Raw genomic sequence first — 13,645 nt, 5'->3', positions numbered from 1 at the left:
GTAACTCTGTGCCCAGGACATACATGAAAACGAGTGGTAACTCTCAATGTATTACTTCCTGGCAAAACATTTTATAAATAAGTGTTACAGGCAGCAGGGCGTGCTCTGAAGCTGGAGGGTGGGAGGCCCAGTGGAAATGGGATGAATGAGTGGTCTCCCGGCTGAGGTGGTAAAGGCTAATACAGTAATGGAATAAAAACAATTGCTTGGAATAGGCATAAGGCTATCCTAAATAAAAAAAGAAAGCACAGGATCAAATAGGGTGTGAGGTTTTACAGCAAGTCTTTCTTATCTGCTGTCAAACGATGTTTCTATCCATTTATTTCAATAGTTTTGCCAGAGTAGCCATTTTGAAATCTGTTCCGGCCACATTCACAGGCCAAGATAATGCTATATTGCGTTTTGATGTCCAGCCTTTAATATCGCACAGCAAGTCAGCTAGATTCTCCTATTCACTCTCACACTCAAATATATATATATATATATATATATATATATATATATATATATATATATATATATATATATATAAAAGTGCTGTATGCTGGGTGATAATGGGGAAAGGCGGGGTTGCAGACCTGCCAAGACATGCAGATGAGCATACAGTTATATTTGCATATATATATATGCAAATACAACAGTTGTATTTGCATATTTGCTTTCCTGTGGAGGGTTTTTGTCACTTTTTTTACTCACCATAACTTAACTAGAAGAGATCAGTGTATCTCGAAAGCTCGCACAAATAAAAGCATTTCGTTAGCCACAGAACGGTATCATCTGTTTATTTTTTGATTATTGAAGCTCGGCTAACACGGTACTGATACCTCTACATGTATATATATATATATATATATATATATATATATATATATATATATATATATATATATATAAAAGAAAGGGGTGTCACGTTGCTTTAAAATTGTGTACTGACTTGACTGAGGTATACAAATGACTGTTAATTGCATTTCAGGTGCATATTTAATGTATGTATGGAAATATTTCAATGTGTAACCTTAAGCTTAAAACATTCAGGGAAAAGAGCATGATAGGATATAAAAGATGACTTTAATATACCGTAAATAGTCATAACCTGCATACTTATTGTATTTACATTATCTTAAACTAAAACATGAAGTATGTTACCCTAAGCTTTGCTCTGTTTGTTTTCTTTGCAGGCTATGTGGATGATGCTGCAAACAGATGAGCCTGATGACTTTGTGATATCTACTGGGGAGGTCCACAGTGTTCGTGAGTTTGTGGAGAAAGCTTTTAAGCACGTCGAGAAAACCATTGTGTAAGCTAATAATTTTTCAACAAAACGTATTCATGTTATCAGTGAAATGATGCAACTAATGGCTATGAATATATAAGAAATGTAAAATATGATGTAAGACAGATACAGTGCCTTGTGGTAGATAAAATTGTAGACACTGGGAGTTATGGGTGTTTGACCTCGAATTTGCATTCCGATTAGTATACTAAAAGGCAGAGTGACTGCCTCCAAACTAGGGAGAGTTGACAAGTCGGCTTTCGGTTTGTCAGTATGTAGCAGAAAGGGTAATCGGTGGGACAGGTCGCAGACCAGATTAAAAGGAACAACAGTAGAAATTTTAATGGGTGGTTTAGTCCTTAAACATAATTTAAAATGATTGTTTGCTTGTTCTATTTGGGCAAAGCGTTGTAAGCTTGTGTTAGGTGTTGTTAGCGGTGTTAGGACTTGCGAAAAGGTGTCTGCCTTGTCGTGGCTCGCAAGCTTACAACGCTTTGGCCAAAGGGTTAAACTAAATGACCCTTTTTCAAGAGAATATATAAGTATTTTACTGTGTATTTCCGTCATGTTGGATGTAGCATTGGGCTTCTCTGTCGTCTGTTGTATACATTTGCCACGCTCAATAACACTCCATTTTGACACATATACATATATATATTTTTGGGGGGCTCAGGGGTTCCCAAAAAGAGCTTGCTGGGGTTCTGTGCTTTGTTACCCTATTCTCAGCTGTTTGAGCTGTTGGAGGTTAGTAACTCCTACTTCCCAGGTTTTAAGCCCGCCCCTCCCCACTTCCCAAGTTAGTAGGTCCTTTCATTCTACTGGATACTAGCTACCGTAGCAGTCAGACTTAGACACAAGCAAATATGGTATGACATCCCGTAAATGTCCCTCTTGGCTGCCCCACTCTACAAATCCCTGCACTGGCTACCAATACATTTGTGAATCCAATTCATACTGTACATAGTCATCGCTTACAAAGCGCTTCACAACACAGCCTCTACCTACATCTCAGGCCTCATCTCTTGGTATACCACCACACATTCCTCCGCTCTGCCCAGGGGAAGACATCTCCGCACCGTGCTCATTAAATGTCATAAGATTATTACAAGGTAATTAAATCAGCGCAAATTGTTTGTTTTTTTTTAGCAATTATTGATTTCTTGACACAGTTTTCAACTAAGACTTTAAGATGGTCTAGAGGAAGATTGGCTGCCACCGAAAAGGGATTGGAATTTTTAAGATAGGGACCGTTATGATATGCGGAATCATTTCCACTTAGGGTTGCCAGGTGGCTTCTCCAAAAATACTGGACTCAATGGTGAAAGGTGCGTCAGGTCACTATGTCCAGGGAGGAAAATACTGGACACATACATGTCCAGTATTACAGTACCTCTCGTTTTTTACTGGACAAAGTATCCAAATACAGGACAGTCCAGTTCAATACCGGACACCTGGCAACCCTATTTCCACTCAAACAATAGAAAAACAATTTGTATTATTCATAATAGCTTCTGAATTCGCACACATTTCATAAGTTCTTCTTCCATAGACTTCTCCACACGGCACACAGTTAGTCAATCTGCCAGACCTGTCTGACAGTCATGGACTGTACAGTTATTACTAAAGTCCTGCTAAGCTGTAAGCGTTAAACTGTGGGTGCAGAATGTTTATAGAGCATAGTCTGCATAGCTTGACTGTGAATACACATTCCTGTTCAAGGCCAGATAATAAAATCATGATGGGTTTGTGAATACTTTACCTCATTTACATTTTTATTGTTTATTATGTTTTTCAATTTTCCTCCTTTTATCGTCATTGGGCCTCTCTGTATCCACATACCAGGAACAGCTGTAGGAAAGACAGAATAAAAGACACATGACCTCTGCACTACAGTATTGGCCAGAAGGCTTTTCAGTGATTGGCTGATCAAAGCCAACCAGTTGTACATTACTTCGAAATATGGATAAGGAAAACATGTACTGTGCACTAAAAGGGGCATAAGTCATTTTCTCCACCAAAGTTACAGTAGCAGATGAATTCTTGTTCTCAGAAGAGTGGAAGCTATTCATGTTTTAATAGCTTCTCACTGTTGGAGTTGCCTGCAATGTACTGCACTGCAAGAGAAGAATAAGAAAAGATCAGTCTGATACTTAATGCAGCATGTCATGTTTGGGATGCTGCTGCGTACAGCAATATTGAGAAATTCTATATACCTCCTTTGTCCAAAGAGCACTAATAAGAGGCTTTGTATTGTGCTTGTGGCTTATTCATGTGGTCACAAATACAGAACTGATGCCCAGAGATAGACGAACCATAAAAAAAACAAGAAGTCTGTTGAGGTTCTGGGAATGGCTGCTAATTTAATGCTAAATTTGCATTAAGTAGTAGATATGGCTGTAATTTTCACTACTTGCTTTGATGAGTAACTTTATCTACGTGTAGTTGTACAGCGGTAGCTAGTATCACTATGTCGTGCCCCTCCTTCCCCCCCTCGGGGACTACTAATTAAGTAAGGGGTTAATGGGTTAACTGGGTGGGAGCACTCTAGTGTTGCCCCTCCCCATCATGTGATAGGATGACTGTGCAGAAGATATTGCCACTCTCTTGTACGTCTTGTGTCCAGTGATGTCACCATAGGCATATAGAAGGGTATATATAGCTCCACCCACTGTTCAAGAAGCAGGTTCCTCTGAGTTCTGGCTGAGGGCCTCATCGTGACTCTTATCGTAAATATGTTTAAGTGTATGGTTCTGTATATTAAGTGTGTCCTATGCCTGTTTATTATTTTCAGTTAAGGAACGTGCCCTATATAGTTAGCTCCTGTAGTAATGGACCAAGATTATTCTCAAACTGGAAAAGAGTGAGCATGTTCTTAGCAGGAGTTCTCAGAGTAGTAACTCCGGGGGAGATAATCAGATTGGCCCCACTGGAAGGTCCCTAGTAAACTCCCAATTCAATAATATGCATGGACGAGGTATGCAGGTATACAGTAAGGGGATACTGATCCCAGAGAGCAAAGTGTATTCCCAACGGGGGGAAGGAGGGGGCAGTACTAAGGGAAACAAGCATAAGTACCTGCCCAGCGTAGGAGTGATAGATACCAGGAGAAGAAGCACAGGGACACGTGATGATTTGCCAGCAGTTAATATATCTGACGTGAAGTATGTTTTTGTATGACGAGCCTTATAAACAGATGTGAATAAAGCTCTTCCTTGTACTATAAAAGTTCCTAGAGCCCATCCTTATTCGGTCTGCATATCCACGCCCGGTGTGCACGGACCCAGCACCCTGAACAGATATGAGAGGCTGAGCACTACCATGTATATCGTTTAACTCGCTATGGACTCCTCTAGAGCCGGGCAGAGGTTTGCAACTCTATACTGCAGCATGTAGTTCATTTTCAGACAGAAAAGAATACTCCCCCCCCCCCCTCCCCTGAAACGGGGAGTGCTGATTTCATGCATTTACTGCAGATCACGTTGGTATGATTAGGGTTAAATCATTTTACCCTTACCATTTCATTTTACTATGGAAAAGGCTTGGAGAGTTAGTAAGAGGGCCACCCCTTTCCTATCCTTCCAGTGTTAAATGTTGGCTCAATCTGCGTGTGCCATTAACACCGGTGAGTACACGACTGTAACTGCAGGTATTTTGTGTGCATGTTATTAATCTTCAGTGAGACACAGATTTCTTTTTTGTGTCATTTCATGGCTGGGTTAAGGAAACTGGTAAGATTCCAGATTGAAACATTTTACCATCAATCTTTTATGCAGAGGGGGAAGATCGAGGTTAATCACTACCTCAACCTGCAGTTACTCAGTGTGGGGACCTTTGCGTTTAATCTCTTGTAAATCTCCATTCCTGCATGCACATTTTTAGGGGAGTTGTGTGTCTATATAGGATAAGCTCTTAAACGTTAAACTACTATTCTCTGTATAAGCACTTCAGCCTCCCCTGGATAGGAACATGTGGATGCAGCGCACCCACCCCTCCTTCTGCCCTCTGCTTTTATAACTGGCAAAAGTGGTCAATTGACTTGTTGACAGCGTTTTCCATTACATCAATTTTCCACCAAAAATCAATGCCATGTGTGAGCTAGTCATAAGACAGCTGCTGGACCCTTAGCCGGGCTCCCAAGACATCCTCCACTTCCCACATAGCCCTAGTACTAAGCCAAGCCCACAAATTGCCCCCTGATCAAGCACAATATCTTTCAGCAGGGCAGGTCTATACCTTTCTTTTTATTCTTTGCATTGGTAACTTGGGATGTCACTAACTAACATTTGTTATGTGTGATTTGAATAACAGCCTCACTGTGCAACATTTGGAGTGCTTACTCAGTGTATTTAACTGGCCTTGTGTAGCTGTCTCATATTTTAGTCTGCTCTGTAACTGTTTTATACGCCTATAACTGTCCATGCAATGTCTTTAAATATAATGTACTAGCTGATATACCCGGCGTTGCCCGGGATTTAATTTTCCCGCTCCCCCCTGTCTCTCCGCTCCCCTCCCTCTCTCTCTCCCCATTCCCCTCTCTCCCCCTCTCTCCCCCTCTCTCTTTCTCCCCCGTTCACATCAATCCAGTCCCCCCCCACTTCACATGAATGCGCCCCCTCTTCACAGTTCCTGTCCCCCCCCTTCACAGCTCCTGCCCCCCCTTCACAGCTCCTGTCCCCCCCTTGACAGCTCCGGTCCCTCCCCCTTCCTTCACAGCTTCGGTCCCCCACCCCTTCACAGCTCCGATTTGCCCCCCTCTTCACAGCTTCGTTCGCCCCCCCTCCATTCACAGCTCCGTTCCCTCCCCCCCACCCCCTGTTCACAGCTCCGGTCCCCCCTGAGCCCCATGGATAACCCCTCACTTTATCCCCCGGCAGGTGGGAGGGGTGCTTGGTGGTTTACTGTTGGGACGAACGGGTTGGTCGCCGGCGGCTGCTCTCTGGGAGGGCAGGCGGGAGGGTTGTTCGGCACCGGCTCACTGGGGGTGTGGGGGGGGGAGGGTGTCTCGGCTGCGGCAGCGGCTCACTGCGGGTACGGGCGGGGGGTTGCTTACCGGCAGTGGAGGCCCGCTGCGGGGGCAGGCGGGTTGCGTAGTGGCTCGCTCCGGTCCCCCCCCCCCAAACTCCCCCCCATTCACAGCTCCGGTCCCCCCTGAGCCCCCTTAGGGTTGCTCGGCGGCTCACTGTATTGCTCGGCGGCGGGTCACAGGAGGGGGCGGACGGGAGGGAGGGACGTGACATCACCCCGCCTCAGCGACAGCCAATGAGAGCCAAGGCCCGCCCCATAGTCAGCCAATGAGAGCCAAGCCCCGCTCCGTAGTCAGCCAATGAGAGCCAAGCCCCGCCCCGCAGTCAGCCAATGGGAGCGCGCACAAACCCACAAACAGAGTTTGAGTTTTATATATATATAGATAACAATTTTCACTTAATGCAGGGGGCCACAAACTTTTCTGTTTGCGTCCCCTGGTCTGCTCTCCCCCCTGCTCGCACCCCCCTCCTTATCGGCTCTCTGGCATATGCGGCGTGATATGACGTCATGATGCCGCGTTGTCATGGCAATGCATCGCTAAAGAGCTGGTAAGAGAGAGTTAGGCCTCGGTCCCGCTGCGCTCGTTGGCGCGGGCGGCAATGTAGCGAGTTCCCCACCAGCAGGGGAATCCTCGCGAGCCGGTCCCAGTCCCCACTGGCGGCACAGCTGACTACACGCTGTCGCTCGTCAGCCGCTGGAGACACCAGAGAATGGTGTTTTCTAGCTTTGACGCGTGACGTGTGTGGCTGTGAGCCAATGGGGAGGGGAGGCTGCGGGAGGAGGAGAGGCTTCGGGGAGCGGGGAGGAGTGTGGAGTGAAAGCAGGTGAGTGCCTTTCTCTGTGTGTGTGTCTGTGTGTGTGCGTGCCTGTCTGTGTGTGTATGTGTGTGCCCGAGTGCGTGAGTGCCTGCCTCTGTCTGTCTGTGTGTGTGTGTGTGTATGAGTGCGTGAGTGCCTGCCTGTGTGTGCGCGCGTGTGTGTATGAGTGCGTGAGTGCCTGCCTGTGTGTGTGTGTGTGTGTGTGTGTATGTATGTATGAGTGCCTGCGTGTGTGTGTGTTTAATACTTACCGAAGCTCCAGCTCCAGCTCGAGTCTGTGGAGGGAGGGGGCGGGAGAGTAGCGGGTCCCTCCGCTCAAGCCACGCCCCCCCTCCCTGTCAAACCGCCCACCACCCGCCCACCTCCCGCTCCGGCTCCCGCTCCCTACAGACCGCATATCGCGGTCTGTGTATCTCAGCGCACCGCCTGTCAGCAGTGCGGGTGCGCTGACTCTGGGAGCGGGGCCTTAGCCTTACAGAGGCCTCGTGCCTCCCCCGGCATTTAATTTAAATGTTGTGGTTAAGAACGCAGGGCCTCTGTAAACACCGCACCCCCACCACCACAGAAAATCTCACGCCCCCCTTCAGGGGCGCACCCTCCAGTTTGCGCACCCATGACTTAATGTAACCATGTATTTGTCATCATAACTCTGCGCCCAGGACATACTTGAAAACGAGAGGTAACTCTCAATGTATTTCTTCCGGTAAAACACTTTCTAAATAAATAAATGTGTATAAGCAAAAATATAGACATTTTTGTGATTACAGTAAAGATAATAAGAAAACAATAGGCCTTCTATTATTCCATTACTTCTTTGATCGACTTTAAATAGGAAAGCAACACAGGAATATTTTAGTGTAAACAAAAAGCGAAGAATTGCTGTACCTGAGTATGCTCAGAGTTTGGGTGCTAGCCAATTCAAAGACCCTTTCACACACACTGCAAGTAACGCTGGAGAAGACAGAACTGCATCATGAACTGGTGTAAAGGTTTCTGCAGAAGTAATCTCTTCAAGAAGAGTTTCTAAAGACGGAAAGCTGGTTGTAATAGTTTTGGCGAAAATTTGTGACGTAGAGGAAAATGATTTCATTATTGAACTGTTTTTAAATGGGAAATTTCAAGAAATGGAAGCATTCCGGGTTCACGTTTTCAGCCCTGTACTGATCTGCGTAGCAGAGAACGGGAGCTGATTTCTGAACAAGCTACTTAACCATTACTGATTGTGGGCTAGAGCAGAGACAGTACAGTATTACTACATTCTCATCCTAGCCTAAGCTTTAAATGGGATTTTTCTGTAACATGCAGCATGTGGTGTCAAGACTATTTATAAACAATGCATAACTTACAAAGGTAATTACTCTTTATCATTTAATTGAATTATAATGTAAAACGTAAAAAAGCTCTATGAAATATAAAATTACCCTTGGAAGAAGTTGTGTGATTGATATAGTAACTTACTGAGGAAATACACTTTTTTTTTCCTAAATGAGTGCCCTAATCAACTTGATTATTGAACACATTAGGAAGCCCTGGTGGCAATATCTCATTCTGAAATCATGCAATGCATGTTTCCAAATAAAAATAGATGGTGGTGTACCTAACATAGCAACTTTATCTCCTATAATTTATTTATTTATTTTATTTTTTAAATATTTTACCAGGAAATAATACATTGAGAGTTACCTCTCGTTTTGAAGTATGTCCTGGGCATAGAGTTATGATGACAAATACATGGTTACAAATACATAGTTACATTAAGTGAACAGGGTTATACATTATATACATTATACTAATGTTGCCTTGTGTACAAACCTTACATGACAAAGACGATATTCTTTGTCTATTAATAGACCATCCAATTTCTGCGGGAGAATCCTTTTAAAAAAAAAAAAATTGCTTACAGGCGCAGTTTTTCGCATGGCAGGTTTCATCCTAACGTGAATAATGTCGGACTTCCAAGCATCTGAAAAAGGGGTTTGAGAGAGGAAATGATGACAAGCCTGTAACTGTAGCACTGATGCCAGGCGCCTCCATAATTATCCCCAGAGATGAAAAGGGAAATTATAACAAAAAAAGGGAATATTTACACAAGATCAGCATGGTAAACACATGTTAGTATCTGCCATAAACAAAACCTGAAAGTACAATTCTCCTTTAACTTACAGGAACAAATCACTTTTGGATGTCCCGTGCCTTACCACAGCAAACGTGTAAATAGCATGGCATCTGTAGAATAATATATAGAGAATTTGAGCCAGGCTTTCTGACTGACAGGAAAAGCCTCGGAGCTATGAATGTTTTCCTCCGTGGAAAGTGGTGCTCTTTTTCAGTGCCTTGCACTTATTGCTAATGGAGTCATCTCACGGGGAAACACTTTGCTCCTGTAATTTAGACTATGTGCACCAAACAGGCAAACGCTTGTCCGGACTCAATTTCTGTCATTAATCTTATTCAAATTAAAAAGGGTTGCTAGAATCACCTTAAGCTGCGAGGTTCAATGCAGGATGCTTACTACTGAATGTAAAGATACATGATACCCGTATGTTGTGTTTCAGATTGTGTCCCCTTGTCTACTCTTTGCTTGTTGTGCATTGTCTACTCTTTGCTGCTGGGACTCAGTGTATAAAGTTGGGTTTCTGCCCATTAACGTAGTGAGATTGTTTGTGTACGTTGGATAGACTGGGGCAGTCACAATGTACAAGCTGAGCTGTGCTGGGTAATTGCTCTTTCAATTAACACAATGAATATCATACAGCAGGGCCCCACTCATACGGCGGGTTCCGTTCCAGGCCGCCGCCGTAAAGCGGAAATCGCCGTAAAGCGGGGCCCTACTGTACTGTATTGTACCTTTGAAAACAGAGATGCAGAGCTGTAAACAGACTGCTTCGCTGACAAATGGCATCTGACAGGGAGTTGCGCACGCACTAAAACTGTTGCTTAGTGACAGCCAGATACTCAGCTGCTGAGCGCGTCATGCCGAAAAATCGCCAGAAAAACGAAACAAGCGCCGAACCTAATGAATATGGGTATACATTGGGAAACGCTGTATGAGCAGAACGCCATAAAGCGGAGCGCTGTAAAGCGGGGCCCTACTGTAGTTTGAAATAAGCACAGATAACCAAAGCTTTATGGGACATATTTATTAACCCATCTTCTGTCACAAGACCCCTTCTGGCTCTGGAAAACACCTCATCGCCTATTCAGGTCAATGGGCTGTATAACCTGTAAAGTAATCCTGGTGTTCTGAGATCTGTAGTCCTGCTTTCCTAAATGTAAAGGATGGGAATATTAATCATAGAATGATGACGGACGTAAAAAATTGTACTCCAGGCTTGTGGCATTACCACTTTGTATACCTAATGAAGGATGTGACGTCTCAATCAGGAAACGCGTAAGGGGAAGCTTACGCGTGCTCATTCTGTTAATCAATTTGGATGTTTCTTCATTTTTTGACATAAGCATCTTTTGCTGGTGTACTGTCGTTTTAGTTATACAAGTACAAGCCTGTCCATCTAGGATTTAGGAAACTGGCACAGCTACCACAATTTTAGGCCAAAAGAACAGATCATGTCATTCCCAACTAAGCAAGTTTGATAAGAAATCAACATTTCTTAGTCAATTCCAATCTGGCTTCAAACCAAATCACTCCACAGTAACGACACTCTTAATAATTTGCAATGTAATCCAGTGTGGAATGGAACATGGAGAGATGACTGAAGCAATATTCCTAGATTTTGCAAAGGCTTTTGATACTGTTGGCCACACTATTATGTTAAACAAGCTTCAGTACTCTGATAATGGACTGCATGCTTTAAAATGGTTTAACTAAATGTATCGGGAAGATCCCAACGTGTATCTATCTCAGTCTCCAATTTACCACTTGGATATTACCTGTGGGGTCCTCAATGCTCTGTTCTGGTGCCCTTGCTTTTTTCTGGTTTTATAGATGACCTGACCACAGTTTGTAAGACAACTTCTCTGCATATGTATGCTGATGATCCTATATGTATACAGTGCCAGCCTCTCTGACCTTCAAAATGTACTGCAATCTGATTTTTTAAATCCTCCTTTCCACTCTACTCTGTGGGCAAATATCAGAACTCCTTGTCAGGTGCAGGTCAGGTAAATAGAAACGAAATTCAAAGGGAAAATAGACGGAACATATACAACGTTAAAAAAGAAATCATTTAAATGTGTGCCTTTGTCTTTTATTGTAAATATTTATTACTACTTATTTTAAATTAAGTGATTGTTTTTACTGCACAATTTCCTTACTTATATATAACAGGGATAATGTACAGCACTTGTAGTGCTTGTATTTTCTGTTTTAAATTGAGCTATCTTAATTACAAAAGTCCATTATTTGTTAGAGAATTTTTTTTTAGAATTGCTGTATCACATGCGTGCCTTCCCCCCCCCCCATGTTTTAGATTTAGATTTCTTACTAATTTCACTTTCTTGTCTTTGATTTGATAAGTCACAAAAGTAGTACAGATCATACAGTACATTAGAAACATAGAAAGATGTAAATTGACGGCACATACCTAGTCTGACCATTCTCCTAGACGTAGTCTGACCATTCTCCTAGACGTAGTCTGACCATTCTCCTAGACGTAGTCTGACCATTCTCCTAGACGTAGTCTGACCATTCTCCTAGACGTAGTCTGACCATTCTCCTAGACGTAGTCTGACCATTCTCCTAGACGTAGTCTGACCATTCTCCTAGACGTAGTCTGACCATTCTACTAGACGTAGTCTGACCATTCTCCTAGACGTAGTCTGACCATTCTACTAGACGTAGTCTGACCATTCTCCTAGACGTAGTCTGACCATTCTCCTAGACCTAGTCTGACCATTCTCCTAGACCTAGTCTGACCATTCTCCTAGACCTAGTCTGACCATTCTCCTAGACCTAGTCTGACCATTCTCCTATCCACTGTGAAACCTTAGACCCTATTACATCATTTGATTTCTCATATTGAGGATAGCCTTGTGGCTCTCCCAAGCATTTTTTCATTCCTTTGCTATGTTAGCCCTTAGCACCACTGTTGAGAGGCTATTTCATGAATCTACTATTCTGTTGAAAAGTACTTAAATGTCCCCTGAGCCTCCACCCTCCAGTTTCCGAGCACGACCTCTTGTTCTAGCACTTCTCTTTCTCTGAAGTATAATTCCCTTCTGCACCTTGTTAAAACCCTTAATATATTTGAGTAACACTGAACCTCTAGTAAAATAACACAAATCTGTGTACCAATTGAAAAAAAGGTTACTGTCCTATTGTGAATAAATACATTTTTTGAAATAATTTCTAATTTAGCAATCAATTGTTTCTGTAAAAAAAAAAAAGTTTACTTTGTGCAACTGGGAATTTACAAGTAGAAAATGTCACACTGGTCAAGAATGTGACAACTTGGGAAGTTTTTCTTACTACATTTTGGCTTCTGCCTTTGTTCTTGCAGTTAATGAGTTTACGCACTCCTAGTGAGAGGGGATTGACACCCGGCTTGGGGGTGAAGTAACAACAGCCAAATGTTTCTACCTTAGTGTGTGAAAGTAGCTCTCTGGTCATCAAGTGTTTATCTTCTTTACAGGTGGGAAGGCAAGAATGAAAATGAGGTGGGCCGATGCAGTGAGACTGGCAAGATCCTTGTGAAGGTTGATCACAAGTACTACAGGCCGACCGAAGTTGTAAGTAGGAAATTCCACCCCTTTTCTTTACTGTCGAATAATCTAATCACTCGTGCAATAATTGCCTGTGTTTGGCCAGCTGTCCAGGGTCTAATTGAACTCCTGCTGCCAGCTTCTAATAGCCAGGATACATATAAGCCAGTCCACATGACCTCAATAAACAACAAAGAAAACTGGAAAAGAAAATAAGGCATACTTTTATTTCCCAAGAGCACCATCCATGGCTAATCTGCCCAGTACATGTGAAGGTATTTCATCTGCTTAAAGACAATTAATGTAATTTACACGTACTGTGTACCAATTCAGGTCTATGGGTAATTGTTTAATCTTACCTTTACTTAATGGTACCAAAATAACACCAAATGTCTTGGTTAATTGGAAACATTAATAAATGTATGATCTGTTGTCTATCCGGTTCAGTTTTGGATTCCCCGTAGAGTTCTATTTGTGTAAAACAAAGCAAGAGCCATATTATACAAATACTATAACACACTGTTTATAATCTAAACACAGGAGTGTTGAGATATCAAAATGCTACCATGTACCATCAAGAGAGTTCTTCATAGATGAAATGATGGTGTTCAAAGCTTTTGAAACATCACTGGTCTATTCTTCATGTGCACAGTAGCACGTTACGGTAAGTCAGTGGGAGTTTGAGCGCGACAGTGTCCGACTGGGGAGCTATCACAGGTTAATAAATAAGCCCCAATGAATCTACACTTCTTTATCACAAATTGGCCTATTAGAACGTTGAGCTACTGTAAAGCCACTTGTGATAGATACAGAATGTATTGATTAATATGGAATAATATAAAATATATGTATTGCCTTTATATGTTCT

The 13,645-nt window shown here is 42.9% G+C and overlaps 1 protein-coding gene across 1 annotated transcript in view; it reads left to right on the top strand.

Moving 5' to 3' along the window:
* LOC142487104 (GDP-mannose 4,6 dehydratase-like) overlaps positions 1-13,645 on the top strand; it is a 147,655-nt gene that overhangs the window by 40,528 nt on the left and 93,482 nt on the right. The window contains exons 2-3 of the mRNA XM_075585823.1: positions 1,179-1,297; positions 12,708-12,804. Of these exons, the coding sequence (XP_075441938.1) occupies positions 1,179-1,297; positions 12,708-12,804 (216 nt within the window). The remainder of the gene's footprint in view (positions 1-1,178; positions 1,298-12,707; positions 12,805-13,645) is intronic.

The sequence above is a fragment of the Ascaphus truei genome, chromosome 2 (assembly GCF_040206685.1).
Source record: "Ascaphus truei isolate aAscTru1 chromosome 2, aAscTru1.hap1, whole genome shotgun sequence".
NCBI lineage: Eukaryota > Metazoa > Chordata > Amphibia > Anura > Ascaphidae > Ascaphus > Ascaphus truei.
This window is presented reverse-complemented; position numbering and strand designations above follow the sequence as displayed.